The following is a 12191-nucleotide window of genomic DNA, read 5'->3' as shown; positions in this document are numbered from 1 at the left end:
TCTAAGCTACCTAAATGGCTTGTCTGTAAAGAAAAGTCCTGAAGACTTTGGATGCAGTAAGTTTCATTAATTTAGACATTACTTACATCTGCTCTTTGCAACAACAGGGTCTGCTCTGTTTTCTAGCTCAGGCTAGCTTGAGTAATAGAAGTTTTTTCTATTTTGATGGGTTTTTTTGTTTATTTGTTTGTTTTTGGTTTTGTTTTTCCTTCTGCCTTTAGGAGATGAAATAATAGCATACAAACCACCTGGATTCAATTTGATGTATCATCTATTGAATGAGTCCCCAATGTTGGAACTGTCTCTGAGTTTGCTGGAGGAAGGAGTAAAGCAGCTGGATACTTATGCCCCATTTCCTGGTATGTGCCTACAATTGATTTTCCATGTAAAGTCCTACTACATAGGACCTAAAGTTGATGTTGTGTAACTTCAACTTGATTTTGTTTCTCTTCCATATAGAAATTGTGTTTTGTGGGGAATTTTCCTAGTGGTAAATAACTGATGGAATTCTTTCTGGGTACAACACTTGGTGAATTATGTTTATGAATGTGGCCTAACTCCTCCTTTCTTTTTCTTATTGTTCTTGTTTGTTTGTGCACTGCAGGGAAGAAGCATTTAGAGAAAGCAGTAGAGCATTGCCTTGCACTTCTAAACTTAACCCTACAGAAAGAGAATCTTTTTATGGATCTGTTACGGGAAAGCCATCTCTCCCTAATTGTCACACCATTGGAGCAGCTGCTTCAGGGCATCAATCCCCGCACCAAAAAGGCCGATCATGTGGTGAATATCGCTAGGTATGTTCAAAGTACTGAGAAGGGAGGAGTTTTGGAGGCATGGAAGCCATTGGATTCCTATCCTTTCATTTTACCAGCTAGCGTTTCTTCTCAAGATTGGAATCTGCCTTTATATTTTTTCTTTTTATTCTTTTTCCTCATAATTTCTTTCAGTTTGTCTTATATGCAGTGGTTCCCTGGCGTATGATTTTCAATTTGACACATACTTTGTATGGATGTCATGGAGTGGGAGACAACCAAAAGCTTTTTGTTGCTGTTGACCATTTACATGTTTTATCGTATTGTCCACTAGTTACTGTATTTAATGTGAAACAGTGATTTCTGCCATGACTTTACACACAAACCAGCACTGAATAGTGGAACAGACTGCATAAAAAAGCAGTGAGATTCTGAGAAATAAGATTCTCTTTTTGTCTTTCTTTTGCCTTATTACTTTTATTTTCACATAACAGTAGTTGATGAGTAGTTAAAAAAAAAAAAAGTGCGTTTTTAAAGATGCTTTTAATTTTTTTTAAATCTTGCCTGTTTTGGGAATAGGTAGCAGTTTAATTTAGATATTCTTGGTGTTCAGTGATGCTCATGTCTGTGTGAGATGAAGGTACTTTCTCCACATGTTTTATGTGAGCCTGTGACCAGACGCGGACATTGGATAAAAAGAATGATGAAAATTGTGGGAGTCATTATTGAATTTGCATGTCAGCATATACTTTTGATGGAGTAGTGTTAAGTGCTTCAGTCATTACAATAATCTTGTATTTTTGAAGGTATCTTTATCATGGAAACAGCAATCCTGAACTGGCTTTTGAAAGTGCCAAGATTTTGTGCTGCATTTCTTGTAATTCCAACATCCAGATAAAGCTTGTTGGTGATTTCACACATGATCAGGTTAGTGTAAGTTTGTTTGGATCTGGAACGACCAACTAGTAGAGAAATCCTAGTACTCCATAATGTTACTTTCAAAACTATATTTCTAGATCAAATACGTTAATTCAATCATAGAATCATTTGAGTTGGAAGGGACCCTTAACAATCATCTAGTCAAACTCTCCTGCAATGAACAAGATCACCTACAGATAGATCAGGTTGCTCAGAGCCTGGTCCAGCCTGATCTTGTACATCTCCAAGGACAGGGCATCTACCACCTCTCTGGGCAACCTATACCAGTGCCTTGCCATCCTAATTGGAAAAAACTTTTTCATTATATCCAGCCTAAATCTCCCCACTTTTAATTTGGAACCTTTTCCCCTTGTCCTATCACAACAGAAACTGCTACAGAGTCTGCCCCTTCTTTCTTATAGTCCCCCTCTAGATAAAAGGCTACTCTCAGGTCTCACCTGAGCCTTCTTTTCTGCGTGGTGAACACCCCCAGCTCTTTCAGCCCATCCTTATAGGGGGGCTGTTCCATCCCTTGGATCATTTCTGTGGCCCTCTTCTGGATGTGCTGTAACAGCTCCATGTCTCTCCTGTACTGTGGACTCCACTGTCTTGTCTCATCTCTGCCTACCTCCAAAAAGTCTTTTACTGTGTCATTGTGACTACTTCACTAATTGAAAAAAAAAAAAAAAGCAATATCACACATGTTTTGCAAGAATTAAAAAGACAATATTCTTAGAGATACTGAGACTTTTTCTTTACTTTGAAGTCTTTAACTTCTGAGGATAATTCAGCAGATGTAAAAACCGTAGATTTGTTTTTCTCCTTTTCAGTGGCTACTTGCTAAGCTTAGCATATACTCTTCATGCTTAGTAACGAGGTTACTAGGTTAATTTTTGCCAACAGCGTTGGTGGAGGGAATTGTTATTAATACTCTTAAAATCCCCTTTATTTCCATCCTTCTGTTGTTGAATGCAGAGTACTAGTCAGAAGCTGATGGCCGGGTTTGTGGAGTGTTTGGACAATGAGGATGCAGAAGAATTAATTAATCCAGATGAAGGTATGTAAAAGAGGCTTTTTAAAAATGATTTACATTTATCTTTGCACAGTATGAGATTAATGAAAGAAGAGGCTTTTAAGTCAGAAAAAAGTTTCCTTACATTCTTTAGAATGTAAGACCCTTAACAGAATGAAAAACAGCCATGTCTTGTTAAGCTACGTCCATTGTATGCTGAACCTAATAGAAATTGAGTATATTTTCAGAGGAGGAGCATTTAACATGGCTCTGGATGTATTATTTAGAGTTTTATTAATAGTAATTTGAAACTTTGGTCTTATATTTCTCTGTACTAAAATAAGCTGATGCCTTAACTTTATTGCACTTAATCTGAAGGCTCTGAAAATTGTTCCATTAAAAGATTTCTTTACTTCGTTGCTCACTTGATCTTTTTTAATCAAGAGTTGGAGCCTGAAAAGAAGCGGGCACGAATCCATCATGAAACAAGGATCCATATTCTGAATCTCCTCATCACATCTCTTGAGTGTAGTCCGCCCAGCCTTGCTCTGTATCTCTTGGGATATGAACTAAAGAAACCTGTCAGCACCACAAATCTGCAAGACCCAGGTATGAATAGGAAAAACTGATTTTGCATTTTTTCAGGTTTGGTGCCACCAAGAGTATCTGTTGGAAAATTCATGGGGAGAAGCAATTCCTCTAAGTGTCAAGACTAAGAGAACAGGCCTTATTCTATTCCTCAAAATCTTGCTTTGGAACAGACTCAAAAGTAGAGTTTTGAGAGAAAATGTTAATTTAGAAATGTAGCATTAATTTATTCACTGTGTCAGCAGTATGAAGAAATTAATTTTAGGACCCAGAAAGTCCCTCCATAAGACAACCCTTTGAACTGTTACGCTGCTTGAGTAGTACTACCCTGCCCCTCCTCTAAGATTAATTATTGAGTAGGAAAAACAGTCTTACTGCTTAACAATGCATAAGAAAACTTTGTGGAATATGTACATTTCTCATTCATTTGTGAATTCATTTATGCATATATACAAACTTTCAAAGCAACAGGAGTGGTATTTCAAGTATTTCTTGAAGAGATGTGAAAAACAGTGTGTCTTTATGGTGCAGGGGATAGGGCAGAGTCAGGACAGTTCCTGAATGAGGCTAGCCTATTTTTTTTTATCTGGAAAATAGCTTGCAGGCCATGTTTTGGATATTTTGAAATTCTATACCTACAGAATACAGATAACTGATCTGCAAGCACGCAACTTTACAGGTCATACATCAGGTCTGTGACAGGGGACTATTTATGTCTCAAATGCATGAGAGAGTCTTGCGGTCCCCTTTGAATTATCCCATTAATAATGTAAAAAAAATGACAGAAAGCTATATGGCTCAAAAAAATAATTTCTTCTTAAAGTAAAAATTAGGTGGGTCCAAACTGAGATTATTTCATCTGTAAGAACTGTGTTTATTGATGCCTTTACTACTTCAGGACTTCTTGCTGGGATGATTTAAAGAATTAATTTACAAGATTTTTACTTCGGTATTAAAGTCTTTTCCCCCTTTCCCCTTTGTTGCAGTGTCAAGTGCCTATCTGAGCATTAGTTAACAATTACAGTTATTTTATGACTAAATAGAAAGATTTAAAACTCACCTTTGAAACTGTCAAATGAGTATTCAATTAAAGCTTAAGACTAAGTATATAGATTTTCCTTTGGTTCATGCAGAATATTAAAGTATCAGTTGAATCCCTTTATATGGAGCTGAAGAGAAATTTCTTAAATAAGTTTTGATTGCATAATTTGTCTTCTTTCCAAAGCCTGCAGGATAACTATAGGTGTTTTAATTTGATTTTCAGTGAAAGGCTTCCTGCTTTTATTTTAATTCAAAAAAATCTTGGGATGTTTTTCTGCTGCTCTTTGGAGCAGTGTAGTACAGCACAAGGTATTTGAAGAAGTCAGTTTCTGCTAGGAAATTTTTCTATTTTTAAGGTGTCCTGGGTTGTCCACGGACTTGCCTTCATGCTATTTTGAACATACTGGAGAAAGGCACTGAAACAAGAAATGGGCCTACAGCAGTTCAGGAATCTCCTCATCTTGCAGAACTCTGTTACCAGGTATTCAGCATATTTTCTTTTGACAGGTAGTGACAGGCTCTAAATAAAATTAACTGCTTCATGGTTGCTGAAATGGATAATTCTTTAGTTTTTAGCATGCATCTGTCAGATTTTTTTAATATGTTGAACTCCTTCTCTTCTACCTTTTCCTGTGTGAAAATGTTTTATCTTCTAACAATGTGATAAAGAGTCTACACTCAATCAGAACTTGGAATATACTTACAAACCTATTGATCTAAATATTTTTGTCAAGACTGAGTCTCTTGTGACCACATGCCATTTTTTTTCCTTTAATGTTTGGAACTGCAGTTTGCCAACAATTAAGATGATAGATAATCACGAATAAGTAAATGAAATTATTTTCCTCATTCTGCAGCAGAGACATCTATCTGTCTTTCTGTTTTGTCAGGGGGAGCAGGCAGGGAAGACAGTTGGATTTGACATGTAAGCAAGGTTAGCTGGTGTTTGGCCTTACATAATAGAAGAACACATCTTCATAATGCAGCTAGTCTGTGAAATCTTGAAATTATTTAAAATATAAATAATTAAAGTGGAAGGGGGGAGAAAAGGTGTGACATTTCCTGTCTTGATGAACCTGGACCCTATAAAAAAAAATGACATTTAAATGAAATAGACAAATGGGAAGGATTATTCAGTGTCATGTTGTAGACGACTAGTTTTTGTAATTGTCCACGTGCTGATAATCCTTCAACTTTATAATATTTAAATAGTGGCTATACTGTTTGAGCAGTAAAGCAGAGTTATGCTGCTTTTGATTTGATGATTTGTTTTGTTCTTCAGGTTTTTTGCTTAATAAATCCCACAAATGAGTATTTACTGTTTTTAACTGTCAGGTGATCTATCAGTTATGTGCATGCTCTGAAACGTCGGGTCCAACTATGCGATACCTGAGGACCAGTCAGGATTTCTTATTCACTCAGCTGCAGTATTTGCCATTTTCTATAAGAGGTAACTTCTGTACTAGGATAAGATTGTGCCTGCTTAAAATTCAATGCATCCTTTGCATCTCTAGGAATCGTAGAGGAAAGATGTACTTTTTTTATATACATAATTCTAAATGCATGCTTGTGTATGATTCTTTCAAGATATTGAGGTGCACGTAACAGGTTTTGTCAGATCTCTGATTAATTTTGTCTTGTGAACAATTGGTGAGCAATTACTAATAGCATCCTCTAAGGTTACCTGGACTAGTCATGTAGCCCTCTCCATAGTGATACTGGGAAGGGAGATGGTGCAGTCACTGTCCCTGGAGTTGTTCAAGAAAAGAGCAGATGTGGCACTGAGGGACATGGGTCAGTGGACACGGTGGGGATGGGTTTGATGGTTGGACTTGGATGATCTTAGTGGTCTTTTCCAACCTTGGTGATTCTATGATACTATGATTCTATGTTTTCCTTGGAGTGCGTAGTATTATTTATGTTCAGTTTTATAATTGTTTCCTTATCCCCACCCAGAACATGAGATTTCAACACTGAACCAGATGTCATGGTTGATGAAAACTGCAGCTATAGAAATGCGAGTGACATCACTTAACCGCCAGCGCTCCCATACACAGAGGCTGCTGCATCTGCTGCTTGATGACATGCCTGTGAAACCATACTTGGGTAAGAAGAATTTGTTGTGAGGAAAAATAAACTCAAATAAATGAAAGTATGAGAAAATGGCTTATTTAGTCTTTTCTCTATAGGCTTGTGGCATTCATTTCTGGTTTTTGAAAATTAATGTGTTCTTAGGTCTGGAAATGCCACTGGAGAGACAGTAAGAAAGATGATGAACATGGTTGTAATTCTCCAGAGTGAAAGAAAAAAGGGCATCTTTTTGCTCATCACTGCTTTGTCTTTGCTTCAGATAGTAGCTACAGGTCAATTTGGCTTTTGATAATACAGCATCATAAAAAAGATATTTCGACCCAATACGCCTTAAAATGTAATGTTATATAAAAAGGCAAGACCTCATAATTTCAGAACAGATTAGAAGTGAATCGAGAAATATACACAGGTGGCAGTAAAAGTCATTATGTACAGAGAATTAATGGAGTAGCAGGAAGATATTGTAAGAGGCTGCAGCAGCATGGCATTTTTCCCTCACTTTTATTGATCCTTGTGGACATATGGCTGCTGGTTCGTATACCCTGCTCATTCATTTTACAGCATTCATCTAACTGCATTATACATACTGGGGGATGGGGTCTGTTTTTAGGCATTTCCAGCAATGTCAAATCTGTATTTGATAATTGGTAACTTCTGTGAGAAGTATTGTTTTCATTTTTATTAACAGTCAGGGCTATTTTATCTGTATTGATAACTTTAACATGAAAAGTTTGTGTGATCTCTCCGTCTTCCCTTTCAGTATTGATAAAATAGGTGGCATTTTTTAATTATTTTTTTAATTTATTGTTTCATTACCTTCAGCTGATGGTGAAGGAGGGATGGAAGATGAAAGTCGATCCGTCAGTGGTTTTCTCCATTTTGACACTGCCTCCAAAGGTAATCATTGTGGCTGTTGGTTATTTCTCAGCGAAGCATTCTGATCCTGAATTGGGGCTGCCTCTAGAGGGGGACACCGTGAAAAAGAAAAGAATAAACTTTTAAAACAGCAGCAGTACACAGAATACTTTTGTTTAGTGTGGAATAAATGAATTTTAGAACCTTGACATAGGTGGTTGGAGAGTAGAAAATAAGACTGGAAAGGAAGGAGGAACAGTGTGTTTTAGTATCTGTGGAAGGGAGAATTGGGAAGTGGCAGTCTGTACGTTCACTGGTAATAGTAACAACAGTGAGACTGTTGCTAAGACTTAACATGCTTGTATATTCATGACAGAGAATATAAATACCACATAATTAACTTCAGATTCCTTAGTGCCGTTTTAAGGCTCAAAAAAAGACTGCAGGAGAAACAGCCAGTTTTTAAGAGACAAAATTTAGAGTCATGTAGTTGCAAGTGTATATGTAACAGGAAACAATAGAAAACAGCATAGTTAACAATTTAAGGCTCTAGAAAATGTTCTTAACCCCCTTATGCAGATTGATAGCACTTTCAGAAGATTTAGTTTTCTTTTGAAAATACATTAAGATTTGAATTTACAGAGGTAAATAAGCCTCCTGTCATGAGTTATTTTATTTAATCTTTTTTTTTTTCCTCCTTGTGGTATTTTGGAATACATCCTGAATTGCTTTGTGTTTACAGTACGCAGGAAAATCTTAAGTATCTTGGATTCAATTGACTTCAGTCAGGACATTCCAGAGCCTTTGCAACTGGATTTTTTTGACCGTGTTCAGATTGAGCAAGTCATTGCTAACTGTGAACACAAGAATGCACGCGGGCAAGTGGTCTGCAATGTCAAGGTGCGCAGTCTTTGTTCTCAAATTGTGTGTGCCATTTCTATAATTATTAGTTTTTTTAATTGATCAGTTTAATAGTTATGCTTTGAAAGTTGCTTTTACACAAAGAGTGTAGCTGTATGCAAACCGTTTGGATTAACTTATATTTTCTTCTGTATTGTATACACAGATTTCTCATTTACACTGGACAGGTTTATCAGTTCAAGATGCTTTCAGGAATATTTTCTGTTTTAATGATCTTCCCCCCTCAGAATAGCCAAATGGAATTGCAGAAATGACTTCTACATTTCATATTTCATTGTTCTGCAGTACACTGCTGTGTAGTACTGCATATGTACACAATTATGTGCATAAAATACTTGTGTACTGCAGTTGTTCTTAAAAGATTCAGTTAAGATAGGGTCTCATGGGGATGAGTAATTGACAAGTGTATATAACATGAGGGCTGCTGTGAAAGTAATGCTTCCTACTTTATTATGTTGGCCAACAGTGTCAGAGGTGGATGTTGGTGGAATGACAGTAGAGGTTGAACCTTCCTGCCAGTATTTCAGTATGTTTTGTTGCCAGATGGCAGCAGAGGGGCAGTCTGACAAAATTATGTTTGACATGGAAGTGCAAATGAAACAAAAGTTTCACTAAATTCCTCCATGTGGAAAAAAATTGCACCCATTGATGCTCACTGAACATTTATGGAGACTAAATAGTGGATGTGAGTGCAGTGAGGTGGGTGCTGCATTTCAGCAGTGATATGAAAGACAAGCTGTATTCTGGATGGCCTCGCACAGCTGTCACAACATGAAATAAAGAGCATCTCAATCAGCTCATCCACACGAATTAGCTAATGGTAGTGACTATGTAGAAAAAGAATGTTTTGTAGTAGAGAATTTGCTCTATCAGACAGTGATATTGTGCTCTTTGTATCTGTTGTAGTCTCCATGGAAATAGGAGGCATTATTTTCAGAGTGACCTAGTAGATAGACCTGAAAAATTTGTGATCTAAAAGGCAATCAACAAAGCAGGAGCAGAAGAGAATATCTAAGTGATCTAGATGGCAATGAGAAAACTGCTATTTCACATTACAAACTAGGCTCTCTACACCGTAAATGTGCTTTAGAGAGGAAATAAACATTTACACCTGTGCAAGAGGTCTGTAGTGAAGATTGACAAGAAAAGGGAGTGTGATATACTGGAAGAACTGATGAAAAGACTTGAACAATTTAGGAATGGAAGGAGACAAATAAATGCAGAGATGGAAAGTGCAGTCAACAGACAGTGACTGGACAGCTAAAAGTAGTTAAAGAATTAAATATGGGAGAAACATAAAAATGGGTGAGATTCATTTGAATTTCAGTCTTTCAATTGCATTTCTTACTATGTAGCTACCTCCTAAATAATCTTAAATCTTTCCTATGGTTAAAGTTTCTTATCTTTAATAATCCTTTCCCATTTCAGCATCTTCACAGAGTTCTGGTCGCAGAAGTCAATGCCCTGCAAGGAATGGCAGCAATAGGTCAGAGACCTTTACTTATGGAGGTAAGAAAATAAAAATAAACTGCTGTTGTTTCTCTTGGTGAATTTCATAAAATGTTAAACAGTAAGCTTTACCATGAAAACCTGTATATTTGAGTCCTGAACTTTGAGTTAGTAATTCCTGAAGGGAGAAACTAAAAAAAGACATTGGTAAGAGAAACTAGTTCTTAACATACTGTTCTCTGTACAGTATCAACCAAGTTTGTCTTGCCTGTCTTGTAGGAGATACCAGTTTTATTTCTGCTTTCTTCTACACAGTTAGTTTCTTTGAACTTGGAGGATCCTAGTTATTTTTTGATGCTCCTACTATCTTTTAACTTTATTTGCAATTGGCACAGTGGATTTGAAAATGGAAAGATGAAGGAGAGATGACTGACACTAAAATGAGAAGAAAGTACATGGACAGCTTTTTCCACAGTTGTCTGTTTTCATTTTTAAGGTGTACGTTATAATTTCCTTCAATTTTCTAAAGTTGAAGCCTTTTTTTTTTCCCCAAAGACTTACTAATAGATTAAAACTTGTAATCTTGAAAGCTGTCTTTGTCATTAACCTCTTCTAGCATATTGTAACTCAGTCTCTTTGTCATGGGTGGTCAGGAGATCAACACCATCCTGCAATACGTAGTGGAACGGAATAAACTGCTGCAATGCCTCCATGCTAAGAAGCATGCTTTAGAGTCATGGAGGCAGCTGGTGGAAATCATACTCACTGCCTGCCCCCAGGATCTTATACAGGCTGAAGACAGACAATTGATAATCCGTGATCTATTACAAGATGTTCATGACAAGGTAAAGCTTTATTGGAAAACGACTCTCTCCTTGAACTTTGTTACTCTGGCTTTTTGAAAGAGAAACTACTCTTCATGCAGTGTTCTTGATTAGAGACAAAACAAAATTTCTCTGCCTTTAGTATTCTTTTCAGCTTTCTGATTGCTACTGTGCTGAAGTTAGAATGCATTGTGAGCAGAGTAGCTATGTGAACTATGAACCTTATATTGACAAATTTCAAAGACATTTTAGTGTTAACTGGAATAATGATAGCCTGGAAAAGGTGAGTGAGAAGGAGACAGCCCATTTTGATAATGAACACAGAAGAACTCACTGAAGTGATGAAAGCAGCCAGTACTGCATTTGTTAATTTACTCATTTAAATCTTATCAATAGTTCTTTTGAAGAGTGAAATACTTCAATGAAGCCTCATAGTAGAAAGAGTAAGGATTCTGTAATTAGAAATAGCTGTGAGAGGCTGAATTAATTACTTCTATAGCTGTAGGGAAAGGCCGTGGCAGGTAACCAGTTCTAAATTACCCAAAAAAGGGTGATTGTCACAATCCAGTTAAAGAAAGAAAGATTTGCTTAACCATCCCAAGGATCAGGGCTCATCAAATACTCCAAAAAGAGGAATCTCTAGGTAGAGATACTTCCCTTGTGGCAGTCAGCCCTGAAACAAGGCTTAGGGAGAGGTGGAACCCTGATTGCTTTCACCTATGCTCCCAGTGCTGGCTGTGTCCCTTGACCAGGTGCTCAATCATTGGTTGAGGCTGTGACTTAGCAATTCCCATACAGTAACTCATGAAATTAGACACTTATGGACTTCTTTTTATCTTCTTTCCTTCTGCTACTGTTTGTTTATTTGTTTTCTTCTGTGTTAAGATCCTAGATGATGACGCAGCTCAGGAGCTGATGCCAGTGGTGGCAGGGGCTGTGTTTACCCTCACTGCCCATCTGAGCCAGTCTGTGAAAACAGAGCAGAAACAGCCACTTGCAGTCCCAATGACTGGACAGTCCCAATATGTCTTGATGCTGGATGGCTCTTTTACCTCATCTCCTGGCTCTGAGAGCATATCCATGGGTTTTGCTTCCATTGGTGATTCTTCACTCCACATCATCTTAAAAAAGCTGCTGGATTTCATTTTGAAAACAGGTATTTGCAAGGCATGTGTAAGAGTTCTAACCACTGAAGGTAGAAAGATGGACTGAACTGATCTATTTAACAAACCTACTGCAGTGAAGTTTTTTTTATTGCAGTCAATTAGATGGATTTTCCAAGATTCATATTGATGTATTATAAGTGATATTGCTAATATGAAAAAGAGTAATTTAAAAAAGGCATATTTTTTAAAAATCAGAACAATCAGAAGAGAGTGTAAATTACTTCAAAGGGAATTTCATGTTCTAGTATTTATAGCAGCATACACTTACTGAATTTACTCATAAATACATTTTTATACAAACAGTAGAACTCTAATAAATCTATTTGTTTTATCTTTACCAACTCTGCCACAGAAGAGTGTCAGTGGAAGATAGCTTTATGGACTTTGCATCTATTTGGTTCTAATCATGAATATTTCTTTTTAACAGGTGGTGGATTCCAGAGAGTGAGGACACACCTTTACGGTTCACTGCTTTATTATTTACAGATTGCACAGAGACCGGATGAACCAGACACTTTAGAAGCTGGTATGGTTCAACTGCATTTTGGGAAAGACTGAAAAACAAATTAAAAAA

The 12191-nt window shown here is 36.9% G+C and overlaps 1 protein-coding gene across 2 annotated transcripts in view; it reads left to right on the top strand.

Moving 5' to 3' along the window:
• Positions 1 to 12191, top strand: part of NUP205 (nucleoporin 205) — a 60770-nt gene that overhangs the window by 36341 nt on the left and 12238 nt on the right. For both annotated transcript variants that reach the window (XM_046914777.1, XM_416176.5), the window contains 14 exons: positions 222 to 359; positions 605 to 794; positions 1559 to 1679; positions 2646 to 2727; positions 3127 to 3291; positions 4668 to 4792; positions 5647 to 5761; positions 6268 to 6417; positions 7225 to 7299; positions 8000 to 8157; positions 9607 to 9687; positions 10281 to 10472; positions 11337 to 11607; positions 12045 to 12143. In XM_046914777.1, coding sequence (XP_046770733.1) covers positions 222 to 359; positions 605 to 794; positions 1559 to 1679; positions 2646 to 2727; positions 3127 to 3291; positions 4668 to 4792; positions 5647 to 5761; positions 6268 to 6417; positions 7225 to 7299; positions 8000 to 8157; positions 9607 to 9687; positions 10281 to 10472; positions 11337 to 11607; positions 12045 to 12143 — 1962 coding nt within the window. The remainder of the gene's footprint in view (positions 1 to 221; positions 360 to 604; positions 795 to 1558; positions 1680 to 2645; positions 2728 to 3126; positions 3292 to 4667; positions 4793 to 5646; positions 5762 to 6267; positions 6418 to 7224; positions 7300 to 7999; positions 8158 to 9606; positions 9688 to 10280; positions 10473 to 11336; positions 11608 to 12044; positions 12144 to 12191) is intronic.

Source organism: Gallus gallus, chromosome 1 (assembly GCF_016699485.2).
Source record: "Gallus gallus isolate bGalGal1 chromosome 1, bGalGal1.mat.broiler.GRCg7b, whole genome shotgun sequence".
In the NCBI taxonomy this organism is placed as follows: domain Eukaryota; kingdom Metazoa; phylum Chordata; class Aves; order Galliformes; family Phasianidae; genus Gallus; species Gallus gallus.
Note: the sequence above shows the minus strand (reverse complement) of the source record. Positions and strands in the feature narration are given on the sequence as shown.